Consider the following 16,167-nt stretch of genomic DNA (forward strand, 5'->3'; position numbering starts at 1 on the left):
AATTTCAGTAAATTACAACATGGTGATCTCTAACAGATTTTGATTTCTTAATCCAATTGTATAAAAAAGCAGAATAATAAAGAAGATTTTTTAGAAAATAATAGGCTGTAATTATATCAAGAAAGCCAGTAAGAATTTAAGGAAAATGTAGAAACCTTTTTCTAAACGACCAGAGATCGAGACTAAAATGTTAGATAACTATTAAATTTTATTTTTCACCATTTTTTCATATTTCGAAAGAAAATATGGATTAAACTATACTTTTGTTTAAAACGTGATAGAAAAGAATAAATTAAACAAATATGCTGTATTTGTTAATTATATAAATGAAAAAAAAAAAATGTAATCATTTCTATAAGATGTCGGCTGTCCATTTACCAGGAAAGGATTCCTTTGTATCCCTTATTCTCAATAAGGAGATAAAAGGAATCCTTTGAAATCCTTTCAATTTATTTTACCCAATTTTTCGTTGTAAGCCGTATTTAGGGATAAAAATATTTTTATTAGATATAAAAATAAAACATAGATAACTAGTTCTACCCGCCACGCTTCGCTGTGGCACATTGTGGTTGCATGGATGAGAAATGAGAAACAAAACAAAGCATACGTTTCATAGAAGTTTAATTTTGCAATACTTGTGGATATACAATATTTTTTGTTTTTCCACTGTCTGCGTAGATATAAAGGCTATCTGGTTTGCCGACTCGGGAACACGCAACATACAGTTGCCCATGTGAGAAGCAATCCGCATCTAAATCTAAACCACACAATTCTAAAGATTGACCTTGAGCTTTATCGATTGTGATTGCAAATGCCAATCGAATTGGGAATTACAATATTTTAAATTAAAATGGTGTATCGGTCGGGATTATGGGTATTCGAGGAATGAGGACATCTTCACCTTTGAAAGGCCCCGTTAAAATCGTTGCTTCCACTACGTTATTCATCAATTTCTTAACTGCAAGTCGCGTGCCGTTGCAGAGTTTTGGCTGATTAATATTCCGCAACAGGATAATTTTCATTTTTTGATCGAACCGTTGCTAGAATCAATCTAATGAGGAATGTTTTCCCAGTTCCTCCTGGCGCATTCAAGAAGAAGGTCCCCCCAACTCCGTCATTTATCATTTGCATTATGCTATCATAAATGCCTTTCTGTTCACGCGTTAATTTGGGAATGTTTGATTGGACATATGACTGAAGATCACCAATTTTGTAACTCTGTTGACGGCGTAAATCCACATCAAATGAAGCAATCGCAGCTCGGGTGGGTGCTGGCATTCCCAATCGACTAAGATCTTTATTTGTAATAGCTAAGCACTTGTCTTCAATATTTATCAATGCTTCGTTGTAAATGCCTTCTGTAAATTCCACGGTCATATTGGTATTTTCTAGGCTTACTCTATGCAAAATATCCTCAGCCATATGCGATCGATATCTTTCCCATAACTCTGTGAGAGATGAAGGGAAGCAAGCGGTCAATATAATTGCGAATAATGGGCGAATTTGGTTTGGATGTGCAGTGTTGCACGCGTCATTAATACATATATCCCATTGTTGGTCGTTTTCTAATAAATTCAGAGCTTGGTGAAAGGCGCAGCTCAATCACGACACGATCACACAAAAGTACCTCGATTAAAGTGAATATTTAATTCAGATTGTATAATAATCTGAATCACAGATGCAAGTGGATACGTTTTTTTTTTCTTTGTTAATAAACAATGTAATTGGGAAAAGGTATTGTTTCACATGTGACTGCGGTTGTCGTTAGCTAGTATGACGAGTGTTCCCCTCGCTTCCGGCAGATGGCGCGGTCACTGGTACACAGCTGACCGTTAAAAAACTGTTTTCTCGCGTTCGCGGGTATGTGACTGATGCGAAAAATATATAAAAACAATCTTTGATGCGAGTTATACATCGTGCTAAAATTTGAGCTCAATCGGTGCAGAAAATTTTGAGTTTTTGAAGCCGTACACAAACGAACTTAACATTTTTATATATATAGATATATGATAGGTAACTAATAAATTTATAACGTCCGTCTTTTATAAAATAATGAGGATTCTGCATAATTAATAAAATAAGTCTTCTAGCTCTCTAATTCATGTTTATTTCAGAAATGTTTGATCGTATTACAAAAAGGGATCATTAGGAATTAGTGATGGAAAATTTAAATTGAAGGTTTTTGAATGAACTTACTCCAACAAATTCTGAAAATTAAATTTGATTTAAAACATAGGTTTGTCTTTGTTAAAGGAATACATATACTTTTTTAAAGTACATGCTTCAGAAGTCTAGTGATTAAAAAAATAAACACAGTAATATTTATAAAGAAAGAACTTAGTTAAATAATCGGTTAAATGTATTGGCAAACCACAAAGCTCTCAAAAAATTTACATAAAAATTAATTAAACCTAAAATTAATTGGAAATTTCGAATTTTAAACAAATACAAACGGTATATGTTGAAAGAATAAAACAGGTAAAAAAAAAATTCTCTATTTAATAATAATAACAAAACAATACATAACTGTATATTTATTTAGTGACAGTATTAATATTGCAAACAAAATAACAGTAATAACCAATAAACAATACTTTCGAAAATTTACGAACTAGTATTTCAATCAATGTATAAAAAAAAACCATAACGAAAACAGTTGTTGACCAAAAATCCTACGGTTAAACCTTAGTCTAAAACAATTCCAAGGTCACTGAAATCTCCAACTCAATTATCCATCATTAATCCCTCTATACGTTTTAATCGATCCCTTTCTGTAATACTATAAAAAATAATCAGGAAGTAAATAAGAATCATAGCAGGAAAATTTAATTAATTATGCAGAATCTTCATTATTTCATAAAAATGGTGAGAGTGCAATATCTAATAAAATTTAAAATTTATTAAAACCCTTTTTAAGGATGATTTTTTTATCAAAGAACCTTAAAGTTTTATCACTTAAAATTTTTTTCGCAGGAAGTGGTAGATTGATTGTTTACTAATGCCTATATCTATCTGTGAAATAAATTTTATTTTTTCAGATATTATTTAAAGAGAGTGCATGCATTAAGTGATGCTGGGAAATCTGAACTGGAAATTTCAATAGTTTAGACTCTTTTTAGACTAACTTTATGTTTTCGATTGGCTTACATAATTTCTTTTTTTTATATACGTATATATTTCAAGCAATATTTTATGTTTTACAGTCATCTTTATCTTTAAATTTAAACCAGTATAAATGTTTGTTTTCTCGATTTTTCTGTTTAGTTTCCGGAACCACTGTAAGGATAATGAGGATGAAATGTAAGTGTGTAGTCTTGTACAGTCTCAGGTCGACCATTCCTAAGGTATTTGGTTAATTGAATCCAACCACCAAACGGCGGTATCCACGATTTAGTATTCAAATCCTTAAAAAACTGCCTTTACAAGGATTTGAACCTCGACTGTTTGTTTTGTAAAGTTTTGTAAGTATTATTTATTAATTATTTATCAATGTTTTATTATTTTTCTTTTCTTGTACCATATTCTCAATATCTATTCATTATAATTATTCAATATCTAGAATTGGCCATCTGATGTGTAACAGCAACTATTTTTGCGTTTACTATTAAAATATTCTCAAATATTCGTTTATATGGGATTATACCTTTTATTGATACCTCGAATAAATTACGTAGGAATTTATTGGTAGTAAAATTTATGCGATTACAACGGCAAACCCTGATTAACTATTACGACAGAAAGCTTTATTTTAAACGTAAATTTTAATGAAAGCGACATACACTTGTTTTACTTCAGTATTGTCCTGCATTACTTACATTATTCATCTGATGAATACCCACATACCTTCGATCTTATATACACACTTATACACGTACATAATTTAATTCTTGTTAACATCTAAAACACTTTAAAACCGCCAATCATTTGATAACTTTAACATGATGTTGTAAATGTAAAACATAAATTATTGTTGTAATTTTCTTTGTACTTCACGTATTATATACTCTGTTCACCACGTTAAGAGATTTAAAAAATCGAATAAAATCCAAAGCTACTGCTGTAAACGTAATAAAACAACCATTGAAGATGTATATAAGATCAACAAATTCGGTTGAATTGCTGATAGTTTTAATGAAATCTGTTGTTATAAAGAAGATTCATAAATTTCCGATAAAATTAGCCTATCAACCTAATTATCAATTTTAGGATAGGTTTCATTTTAATGACCTATTTTCTAAAATAAAAAGTAAATAGAAATTACTTTGGTTGAGCAAATACACAAAAATAGATGTTACAAAATGTCGTGTGATACAAAATGTCGTTCTGAGATAATCAGTTAAATCAGTTAAAATTCGGACAGATGCATCTTAGATTTAAGAAAACTTTGAATTTCTATCAGTAAACTAAATTAATTAGACGACCTTATATTTAAAATTCCGACTTAGATATGTGTTGTACTGCTCTTTTTTTTAATTATTAGTTAATATATTATTCTAATGAATTAATTTTTTAGTTTTTCACAAAAATAACATGTTTTTTTTTTTGGTTTGTTTTTAAGAAATGAATTCGGTTTTTTTATTTCTGTTTAGTTCATTAATCTGTCCGATACTTTTACGTATATATAAAAAGAGCAGTACAGGAATTGAGGAGAAAAAACTCAAAGCGAAATAACTAAAAAACAAAAATAAATTAATAAGTTTTAAATCCACCAATATAGTCCTTCATTTGGCAGAAACCAAAAATGAGTAGGAAGAAATTTTAATAGCATGAATATGTTAAAAGGGGAGCAGTTTAATTTGAAAATAAATAAAACTGAAAATTATGGTAATAAATGATGAAAGAAAGGGGGATATTTAGGAATTAAATATTAAGGTAGGAGAACTCAGTATTCCAGAACTTAAAATTTTGTTTTATTTTTATTCAATACCGGTAGCACTGGGTACCAAATTGGGTATTTGTTTAAATACCCAATTTATTTCTTTTTGACAATATAGTAATTCTATTTAATTAAATTTCTTCAATGGAAAGGATAAGATAAGAATAAGAATCCTTATCGCACCAAATTCAACCGGGTATCTATATTTAATGCATTGCAGCTAGTTACCAAGAGTTCGTTTGTCGTGAAAGTAGTATAATTTCGCTTCTGACTATCATGAATATTTAGAATTTGTCGACTAACGAACACGATTCCATTTAGTTCATGCAACTGCATGGCATTCTACTGGAAACCAGGATATGTCTTAATGGACACGCCATGAGACTTTATGAAACTGATGGTGTTGTGTGGCCGGTTAAAAGTCAATATGCTGAAATAATCAGCATATAGGTCGGTAAGTGGCTGAAATAATTCGAACATTAGCTTCGTGACTGTCATTCGTTTTTTATATAGTTGGTCGTTCGAACTGTCAATTGTTGTTATTGCTGACTTGGGTATGGGTCCGATTACAATAGTCGACTAAAATAATTCCATTAGAGAAGTGTGTGTCGACTATATTAAATAACATAGACAAGGTAAAATTTTGGAAACAGTATAGTCGAAATCGACGAGAAGCTGTTTTTCAGGAGTAAAAATCATGCTCGTCGTATCTACTCGCGGCAATGGGTTTTCGGCGGAATTTGCCATCAAAGGCGTCTTTTGTTGTGAAAGTTGCTTAATTATCGATTCAAATCCTTCTGAATCCTATCAAAGACAACGTTAATGACGGGTACATATTGCACTAAGATTCCTGGAGTGTCTACCAAATCTATGCACTGGAAATGAAAGGGTTTCGCGATTAAACTGTGAATCATCGGTACCATTTCCTTGATTCTTACAGCAGTCCTCATACTCAAACCATTGAACGCTTGTGGAGGGTTGTTGTAATGATGGAAAAAAGGCACAGGGGAATTGACACCATCTGGAAACCTTAACTTTAGAATATCCGAATTCATGTGGGCTCGCATGATCGGGAAATAGAACACGTTCCGGAAAATACTCGATACAATAGGAGACACTTTGCCACCGGAAGTCTCATGTAGCAAGTCAGTAAGTAAATTTTACGTGATCTTTAAGTTGAAATAATGCAGTGGCCCGTAAATTAACAATGAATAATTCGTTCGAAAAATACACCGATTTAAAGGGAATAAATGTTGACGCCGGTGTTCGATAAAGTTCTTTTACTATGTACAGCTCCAAGACTTCTACCTGGCAATTTTGGGTTAAATTTACAATCGCATAACTTCTATGAAATTGACTGACGGATGGGTATGTATTTTATTTATTAATCTGGTTTTTAAGAAAAGTAATAAAATAATTAATGTTTTAATTTTAGTTTACAGTTTTACTTCTGGAAGTTAGGTTGAAAATGTCTTTATGTTGAAAATATGTGTATAATTTCTATTATTTAATTATTTATACTGAAAAACTGATATAAAACAGTCCTACTGTTTTAATATAAAACAATAGAAAGTAGTAATAAATGTTAAAATACGAATCGTCACAGTCTAATCAAAACAGATGTTATAATAACATATACAAATGATATTACCGTAATTTTAAGCCCTTATTAACAAATTGTAATAAAACTGTAAAAGAAGTAAACAAAAAACTAGTTAGTAAGAATTAAAAAAATAAAAAATAACGGGAATTTTTGTTTTAATCATTCTGATGTTTAACTCTGGAGCAATGTTGTTAAATAAAGATGCTAAATAATTTAATATCATAACTGCTGTCTGTAAAAACTTTCAGCAGATTCAATTTTTAAATTAAACTTTCAGATATGTTTTTGTTAAACTGGATTTAAAAATTATTTTTCTATATTTTTAATCGTTTCTATTGAATCGGGTTTCAATTTTAAACAATAAAATTGGGTTAGAGAGATTACCGTATCTCGATATATTTTTAATTTAGCCAACAGTAAACGCACACGTGGCATCTATACCGTACATAATTGGCCAGTAAAATTCATAAACAGATAAATCTTAAATCCTTTATAAAAATAAACATTTTAATTAAAAGCGTGCAAAATAAATAAAACATTAGTAATTAATTCAGATAAAAAGTTTGATTTATTTCAGTTACATATAAGTGAAGTATATTGCGTATAATTAACATTTTAAATGAGACTTTTTTTTATAGCTTAACAACAATTAACATTTACACAAGAAGGGTTTCATTGATTTTTGTTGAAATAAATGTTGGAAGTGAGTTCCGGACAAGCATGAACGCATTTGCATGATACGTGCATCATTCGTGGAACTCCTCCTCTTCCGTGTAACTGTAGTCTATGTTAGCCCAACCTCTAATCCAAATTAATTCATAACTTGAAATTTAAATCTTTTGCATAAGGGCTTTGAGAAGCAATTCATATTTTTTTTGTAGATTTTTATATTTATAAATCTATGCAAATTTCGTTAAAATTTTTTACTGCTTGTAAATTATTAGTTATCTAGGAAAATGGTTCTTAAATGAAAACAAACTTCTAAAACCGTAATTATTTCTCTTTATTTTGTTAAGAATTTGAAGCTAGAATCATTGTGTAGATGACTTCCAAATTTCATGTGAGAATTCTATGAAAATAGATAAAAATATAGAAAAAATAGAATGAAAATAGAAAATAATAGTCGCAAACATCTTACAAACATGACGTTACTGTCTTATTGATGAACGAATTAATTTTATTATTGACGACCGACTATTATGAATATAAAAGTTTAATTTAAAAACGATTATTGATTGGAATTTAAATTAACATCCCTGAAGATGGAATAACAGCTCCGAAAGTACTAGGATTTACACTTTTTAAACTGTTGGTGTGGGATGTAGGATGTAGAGGGTATACTGAAATAAAACGACTAACACTTGTTAGGGAATCTTGGAGAGCTGCATCAAACCAGTCAAATGACTGAAGACAAAAAAAAAAATTGTTGGTAAGTGAAAATTTAATTTATACAATTCTATGAAAAGCTTATTAGTGAAATAAATTAAAAAATGTAATGGAAAATATGCAAGATTCTCTTTTCTTGAGATATTATTTTTTTAAAAAAAACCAGTTTTATTAAAAATATTCTAATTTTAATTTTCTTCAGCAGATGTAGGTGATAAATTCTATATATAAAATAAATCAACCATTCATTTAAAAAACTTCCTTTAGAAGGAAAATTTAAAAATAGTTTTAATACTTTCAAAAATTTTAGTTTTAATACTTTTGAATTGTTTGCATTAAATAGTAATACTGAACAAATGAATTAGACGTTTACCCACAGGTAGCTGTGTAGAACATTTATAATTCCTAAACCCACACACGCGCTCGCGCAGGCAGACACACACACACACACAAAAGAACCGTTTATAAAAAAATAATTTTCAATATTTGTAAAAAGAAAACCATTGTACGCTCATAAAATATTAATTTGTCTAATGACTTTAATTTATGTTCACATTTTTATCTTTATTAATTCGAATTCTTCAGATTCTGTTACTTTATCTAATTATTTTAATTTATGTTCATATTTTTATCTTATAGATTCTCACAGAACGCCTATTCAAATTCTTCAGTAATATCTTATGAGTGCACAATGATTTTCATTTTACAAATGTTGAAAATTATTTTGATTATCTTATAATCACTGAAAAAATTATTTTATTTACTTTTTAGAATAATTTCATTTTAAAAGAAAACCATTGTTTAAATATTTTTTTTAAATTTTTTATTTATTTTTTTACTTTTTACTCTCCCTCCCACACTAAAATTACAAAATTAAAAAAAAAAATCAAAAATCAAAATCACAAAAGTCATTTACTTGCGATAACAAATCGATCGGTTTGTTGTCGTAACAAAATCAAATATCTTACAGTAACAAATCAGTAACGATAGGTTATATAACAAATCCATTTTCTTATCGTAACAAAATCGTTTCGCGGCCACAACAAACCCTTAGTTACCGAAACATATGATTTGTTACTCGTATCTAAACGAAGAAATGTGTTTTCACAATGTCAGCGATATTTGATTTAGAACGATATTGTTTTTATATGTTATATATATTGTCGTCAGAACCAAAGCTTTGTGCAAAATTTTAGCTTGATTGGATAATGGGAAGTGTGTTTAATTTCTATTACTAAATTTGATCTATACACAATTTTGAATATAAGAAAACCATTGAAAACGAAATTTTTGTAAACACGTCACGGAATCTGGAATCTAAACAACGTGGGCATACACTTAGCAAATTGTATTTCACAGGTTTTTGAAGGACTGACCGTTATTGGAACTCAGATCACAAAACAGTTGAATAGTATGAAATTATGTATAAATTATTCGAGCACCATCGCTAATAGCGCCATAACAACACCCCTGACAAAGAAACTGAATGATTATTTCTGAAAAAATCTTCTGAAGAAAACTTTCCGTCCAATTTAAAGTATTAATAATTTTTATTGGTCTAATCATGTTTATTAAAACTGAACTAATTTTGAAATTTACCATTGATATCTCGTAAAAAAGGTTCTTTCATCCCTATCATCCGTAAAATTAAGTATTGTAATGCTTAACAAAACATTATTATATCAGTTGAAGTATACAGAGGATGAATGGAGTCTACTTCAGTCAACTAAACTAGAGAGGCTCTTCATACGTGAATGAAGAGAAGAAGAGCTTAATAACAGATTATAGGTTGACCAGTACTATCCATCTATCGTCTTGTAGCTTAATACAACTTGCATGAATTTCAGTTTTACTCTCTTGGGGTTTACAAAGTTTCATGTAATCCGATCATCACCTGCAAGAAACTTGCAGGTTTGCAGATAATATTTTATCAGTGTTCACTAAACACTCTCTTTTCATATATTAACCTATTTATCTTTTAAATTTTAATTATGCAGCTTTTTATAATGATGTAAACGAATGAATAAGCAAAAATCGTTTTATTACGCACGTATTTATTTTTTAACAAATTTATGAATGGTTAAACGTTTTTTTATGAGTTTCAATATCTAAATTTCAGTAGGAGAGTGAAAATAAATAAATATATATATTAAAAAATTTCACTTCAATTATATACCTTGGAAAAGCAATAAAGTAGAACTGCATTACTACTTTTGAATGTAGTAGAAGCAATAAAGAAATTTAAAAAAAATTGAGAAAAAATAACATTTTAATGAGGCATTTATTTTAAGATTTGTCAGTGATATTATTCTTTCAATCCTTTTTTTTTGTATGTCAAATTATACTTATAATCGGTTTCGTAGATTAGAAACCATAAATCAATTTCGTAACAATAATCAAATTATAAAGGAGTTTCCTTCGAAGCACTAGACATCAACACATGCATTCTAGACAGCAACAGTAAATCAACGGTAGCATAAGCATTGATAAATTCGTATCAATAATGAACTAGAAACAGTAATGATGTCCAATACTATGAATAAAACTACAACATAAAAAGAATAATAGAAAATATAAATAAAAGTTAGAAACGTAAATGATAATAAACATAACATACAACGCACAACACAATAAGTATAACGCACAACGAGAGTGGCCTCATCCTGAGTATCACTGTTAGGTTGCAACAACCAATACGTGAACCCACTTTAACCGCCTTACATCTTCCCCGTTGTCTAAGAGATGATCAATACTATCAGTAGAGTTTACGTGGTCTACTAGAGCTTACGAGTCTACTATCAAGTAGATTGTTTACGTGGTTGTTAAGTCCTATCTTGTAATTAGTTGCGAATCGATCGACTTCCTCGCGAACGCACAGTATCCCAAAGTACTCATGAATTTCGTTATTTCGTACAAGAATCATGTCGCCTATGTAATATGTCTCACAAATTTATTCTGGAATCGCTGAATAATTTTTATATTGCTGGTAATCGCCGTATCACAGAGTTTAGATTCCGTATGTCCTAACCGGTTTTAGAATCACTTTAGGGAGAAATAGCTTGTTAGATAGGGATAGTTGCGATTTATAACCAGTAATAGCTCCTTAAATTTGATATCATTCATTACGATTAGATTTTAATGTAGTACTTTATAAAATGATTATCCTAAAATTCATATTATAAATTTATTAGCAGATAATATTTGACGAAAGTATAAAAAAATTCGGTAATTTAATCCATTCTCGTTAATTTATTAAATACCTCTTATATGTTGTAAATTAATATTAATTTTTGGAAATTATTTGAAAAACCTATTTTTTTGGACGGGTTATTTTTTTATTTTTTCAAAAAAAGAGTAAAAATGTTCATTTCCTTGCAGTGATAATCGTTTACATGCGTATATTTAGTGAATGAATTGTCGTGTAGAAAATTTCTGAGGCCAGTGGTTCACATTATTTTTACGGGAGTACAAATGAATACCATTGACACTGGCTCCCGTTGGTCCCATTTGTACCCCATTCAAGCAGCAATAGCCCCAGATGTATTCCATCTTCACTGCTTTGACAGCTTCCCATTTAACTTTATAATATCTAGTAATGTGTTTTATTTTAGAATTATAGCTTTTTCCGTGGTAAATATTCGGTTCACATATTCATTCCAACATCATAACCTCTTTTTTGTCTCGTTTATTTCGTGTCCCATTTTGTTTTAAATGTACAATGATTATTGATTAGCCAGATTCATCTTTTGCGTATTAAAAGATATATTTTATAATAAATTTGAGTTTGTTTCGTTAAAACTAGTAAAAAGTTGGTACGTGTTACCGTTTTTTATTAAATAAAAATTTATGACTAACAATTATCCATTTAGTGTTTGGTTTGAACGACATCAATGTTACTGTTATTTGTTATACAAAGCACAGGGACAACTGATTAATACGTTCTTGGTAACAAAAATAAAGGTAGATTTGTACTTCCCTTCGCTCTTCAAAGCGAACACAACCAGATGATTAATGGTAGGCGAAAAATATATAATAATTAGTAAATTAGTCCAAGAACTTTAAGTCGCTTTTCTTCTTCTTTTTAACAAGAGTACTTTATATGTTAAGACTTTTTTTTAACCTCCGGGACCTACAGTTAGGTATTATTACTTCAGGGGATGATATAATTGACAATCTTTGTAGCGTCTAAAAATTCATGCCTGACCGGGATTCGAACCCGGGACCTCCGGATGAAAGGCCGAGACGCTACCACTCGCGCCACGGTAAAACTTGGGCTATTGAAGTGAATTTTCTGACCAAAACAGGCAAAGTAATCAGTATGTCTGATAAGTTCCCGAACTAAATTAAATAAAAATACAGATGTAAAGATAAATGAATTTAGTCACATCAGCCCTCTAAATAGAACCCTTCTCTAGTTACGCAATCGTTGCAGCACCGGTAGTATCCGTCAAACGCTTTGGAGAATCACTTGGTGGGATCGCCTTCAACTGCTCGGTACAAGCTCTTTGAATGGCCGGAATGTTGTTGAAAAAGCGGGCTTTCATCTTCAACTTGAGTTTCAGGAACAGAAAATAGTCTGCTGAAGCCAAGTCGGGTGAATAGGGCGGGTGAAATAAGACGGTTATTTGATTTGCGGCGTAATAACATGTTAAAACTGTTGACATGTGTGCCGGGCGACTGTCGTGCAAGAGATTCCAACTACCCGGATCCCGATACTCGAGCCGGATTCGACTAATGCGACACGTTTCATTACTAACAGATAGAATTATAATTCATGGTTTGACCAGTTTGGACAAATTCATGATGAATCTTTGAGTCGAAGAATGTTCGACTACACGATATTTTACGTTACAATGGTGCAAACAATATTATTTAACAAGCTAAATTTAGTTTTTAAACTAGTGGCCCCTTGCTGCTCCATATTACAAAGTAATTTTATATATTAAAAAAAAATCAGCTGAAAATCTACTCTATTTACAACATGTCTCATCCCAATTCCCTTATTTTTCTCTTTGCTTTTCTATCACCGGTAAAATGCTTGCTCAAAACATATTTCCAGTTCATCCAAACGTTCTACTGGACGGATGTGGCTGATTTTTTTTTATCGTGCACGAAATAGCCTGCAGGTATGTTATCAAGCATCGACACCTATAAAGTGATTCTCCCGTAATATCCTCGGAGATTTCCTCAAGTATTTATGAAGGATCTTTTGAGGAATTCTCAGAGGAGACTCGTGATTTGGGGTCCGGTGGCGCTTCGAGCAGAATAAAAAAAAATTAGTCCGATACGTCTAGTAGAACACTCACACGGACTGAAAATAGGTATTCAGCCGAATTTTTTTAATATATACAATTTAAATCAATATAGACGATATAAAATTTCTTCAATAAATTGAATACAAAACCCAAAGTGTTATTTTTCATTCGTTCAAAATTATAAGTTTTATTTTATTTTTAATTTAAAGTATTTCATTTTACCTTTTAACTCTGAATCATTGTAGATAAATATTTTAATATTTTACCGGACATGATAACTTCTAAATTTTATTTTGACCCTCTCAGTAATAATAATAGCTTGAAAACTTCTTTCATTTATTCAGAATCGGTTACTGGCCCTTGTGATAATCTGTTCGTGCTGATATTGTTTTTTTCAGTTGTTTTTTTTCTACCACATTCTGGTTTTAAAAAGGGCAGCTATTTAAAAATAAGAATCTATTTGTTAAAAAATAAAAAATCTTTGTTGAAGACAAAAAACATTTTTTTTTCTTATTTCGAGCTTTTATTGAAACGTACTTATTCAGAAGAATTTCATTTTAAGAAGATAAAATGGGAACGTAATTATGAGGAAACCTTTTATTCTGTTATATACAAAACCGAAAATTTGTCTGTTTGTTCTCGCATTACGCGAGAATCAACGGAAAACATTTGCAGGATACATTCGTGTTATTCCACGTAAGGTTTTCAGCCGTAGATCGAGGTCTTAACCCCCTTGAGGGTGAAGTTGTGAATTGAAGGTATTAAAGAAAAAAATAATTAATTCATTATTATATAACTTGTAACCATGGCAACTGAAGTAAGTTGTGAATTTTTTTCCCTCAAAGGTCGTGTACTTTAATTACCATAGTTGATACTATTCTCGGCCTTTCATATGGAGGTCCAGCAATACCTAACGGTGGTACTGGAGTTTAAACAAGACAAAAAAAATTTAATACTATTCTGTCTTTTGTAATTTAGTTTCTTTTTCAGGTTTCTATAAGTTTCAATACTTAAATTGTTATTTATCAGTATTATGCTTAGGGTAACAAACAATGCGGAGGATCAGGCTAGACGGAAATTGTTATTGAAGCGAACTCTGCGGCACTGGGTTTTATATATTTATATATATATGCGCGCGTGCGTATGTGTGTTTAAATGAATGACTATATATGCGCGCGTGCGTATGTGTGTTTAAATGAATGACTGTATTCTGAAAAGTAGTGCACATTCTGTGATACTTAAATATTTTCTGAAACTACAAGAACTGAATAACGATATATAGAGGAGTGTATGGTTTTTTGTCATGTATCATTTGGTCTGTAAGCAATTTAAAAAAAAAAAAAAAATTAACTAAATACCACTGTTATTTAATGACTTCTCATGCAGACAAAATTCTGTATTAATTAATGAATAAATACACAAATAAAGGGGAAAACAAATTTTTATCCTTAAAAATAATGCTTTTTATATAAAAAACTTTATTTATATATATATATATATGTGTACTGATTTGTTAAGTAAAAGTAGTTAATTTTTGACAATATAGTTTAATTATTTATCAACATATAAAATAAAATTAAAAAATTACATTTATAAAAATTCATACTTAGGATTTATAAATAAAGCACAAATTTTATTATACTGAAGTAGAACTGGCTTCAAATAAACTAAATAAAAGTACTGACAATGCAATAATTTCTTTAACATTGAATATAATTTTCCCCGCTTGAGTTTTTGGAAAGATAGTTAATTAATTATCTGATTCTATATAGCTAGTTCTTACAAATAATTCTTAATTGCAAAAATTATATTTATTTCGATACTTAACTCAATAATATTTTGATATTACATCCTTCTACGTAAATCGAATAATGTTTAATCATATATTTACTTTATTTTAATTAGATGACAAATTGATCGTACGACTTTTAGCTAGAAATATGGAATAGGCATTTTAATATGTGAAAAGTTCCAAACCTGATTGGACCTCAAATCTGGAACTTTTAACATAAAATTTAAGAGACGCTACCACTATGTAACAGACAATTATATATATATTTTTTTTTTACTTTTCCGTTTTACTGTTAGTTTATCGAAGCCAAATGTATTTTTTTAAACAATATATATATTTTTAATATTAAAGTAAATTTAAAAATTAAATATAAAAATAGGTAAATTTTGCATTACCTGTTTCACGAGTCCAATAATTTATAGCTTTAGGAGATGCCTCGACATGACAGTGCAACGTTACATCCGTACCAGTCGGAGCTCCCACTAGTTGGTTTGGCACTTGGATCAGAGGGTGGACTGTAACAACGACATCAACAACAACCCCTTATTATCTTTACACTTCACAGACACCCCTCAACTTGTGACCTTCCCCACCCGTTCAACACTTCTACCCACTTCACTTACCCTTAATTGATGTTTGTGCTGTGCACTTGAGGTAAGCAGTTATGAATGTCTCACAATAACATGACTAATGTAACCACTCGCCGCATTTCACATTTAATGATGTTAACAAGAATTCTAACCCCGCTAGCTTGACTCGGCTTTAATAATAAACAACTAAAGTGTTAGTTGTTGCTATTACTCTTCTTGTTTATAATATAAATTATAATGATGATACTCCGCTACGAATTCGAAATTAATTATACAGTTCGTTACTTATGTAAATTTTTGAAATGAATTTGAGGTTACGTAATTTCTTAAAATATGATTTTCATTGATTTTTATTGTTTATTATTTTAAAAGCTAGAAAAAAGGAAGAATAAGTAAAATAGAACCCCGAAAAAAATAAAAATTTGCTACACAAAATAAAAATAATTTTGGTTTAAGATCAAATGATTGTACCTCTGAAGTTCGTTGAAAGGTTCTCCATTTACATTAAATGTAAATTTTATTTTATAAAAAAATACAAATAATATACGTGTTATAATAAAAATACACGCTTATAATAAATTATAATACGAAAACTAGTTAAATTTAATATTATATTATAATACAATACGAATTGGAGCAGCTTACACTTTAATATCAACGTATAC

General features: G+C 30.0%; 1 protein-coding gene across 1 annotated transcript in view; it reads right to left on the reverse strand.

The window, feature by feature from the left end:
• LOC142321293 (lachesin-like) overlaps nt 1-16,167 on the reverse strand; it is a 211,162-nt gene that overhangs the window by 17,490 nt on the left and 177,505 nt on the right. Inside the window, exon 6 of the mRNA XM_075359290.1 lies at nt 15,308-15,427. Within this exon, the coding sequence (XP_075215405.1) occupies nt 15,308-15,427 (120 nt within the window). The remainder of the gene's footprint in view (nt 1-15,307; nt 15,428-16,167) is intronic.

This window comes from Lycorma delicatula, chromosome 3, assembly GCF_047948215.1.
Source record: "Lycorma delicatula isolate Av1 chromosome 3, ASM4794821v1, whole genome shotgun sequence".
Lineage (NCBI taxonomy): Eukaryota > Metazoa > Arthropoda > Insecta > Hemiptera > Fulgoridae > Lycorma > Lycorma delicatula.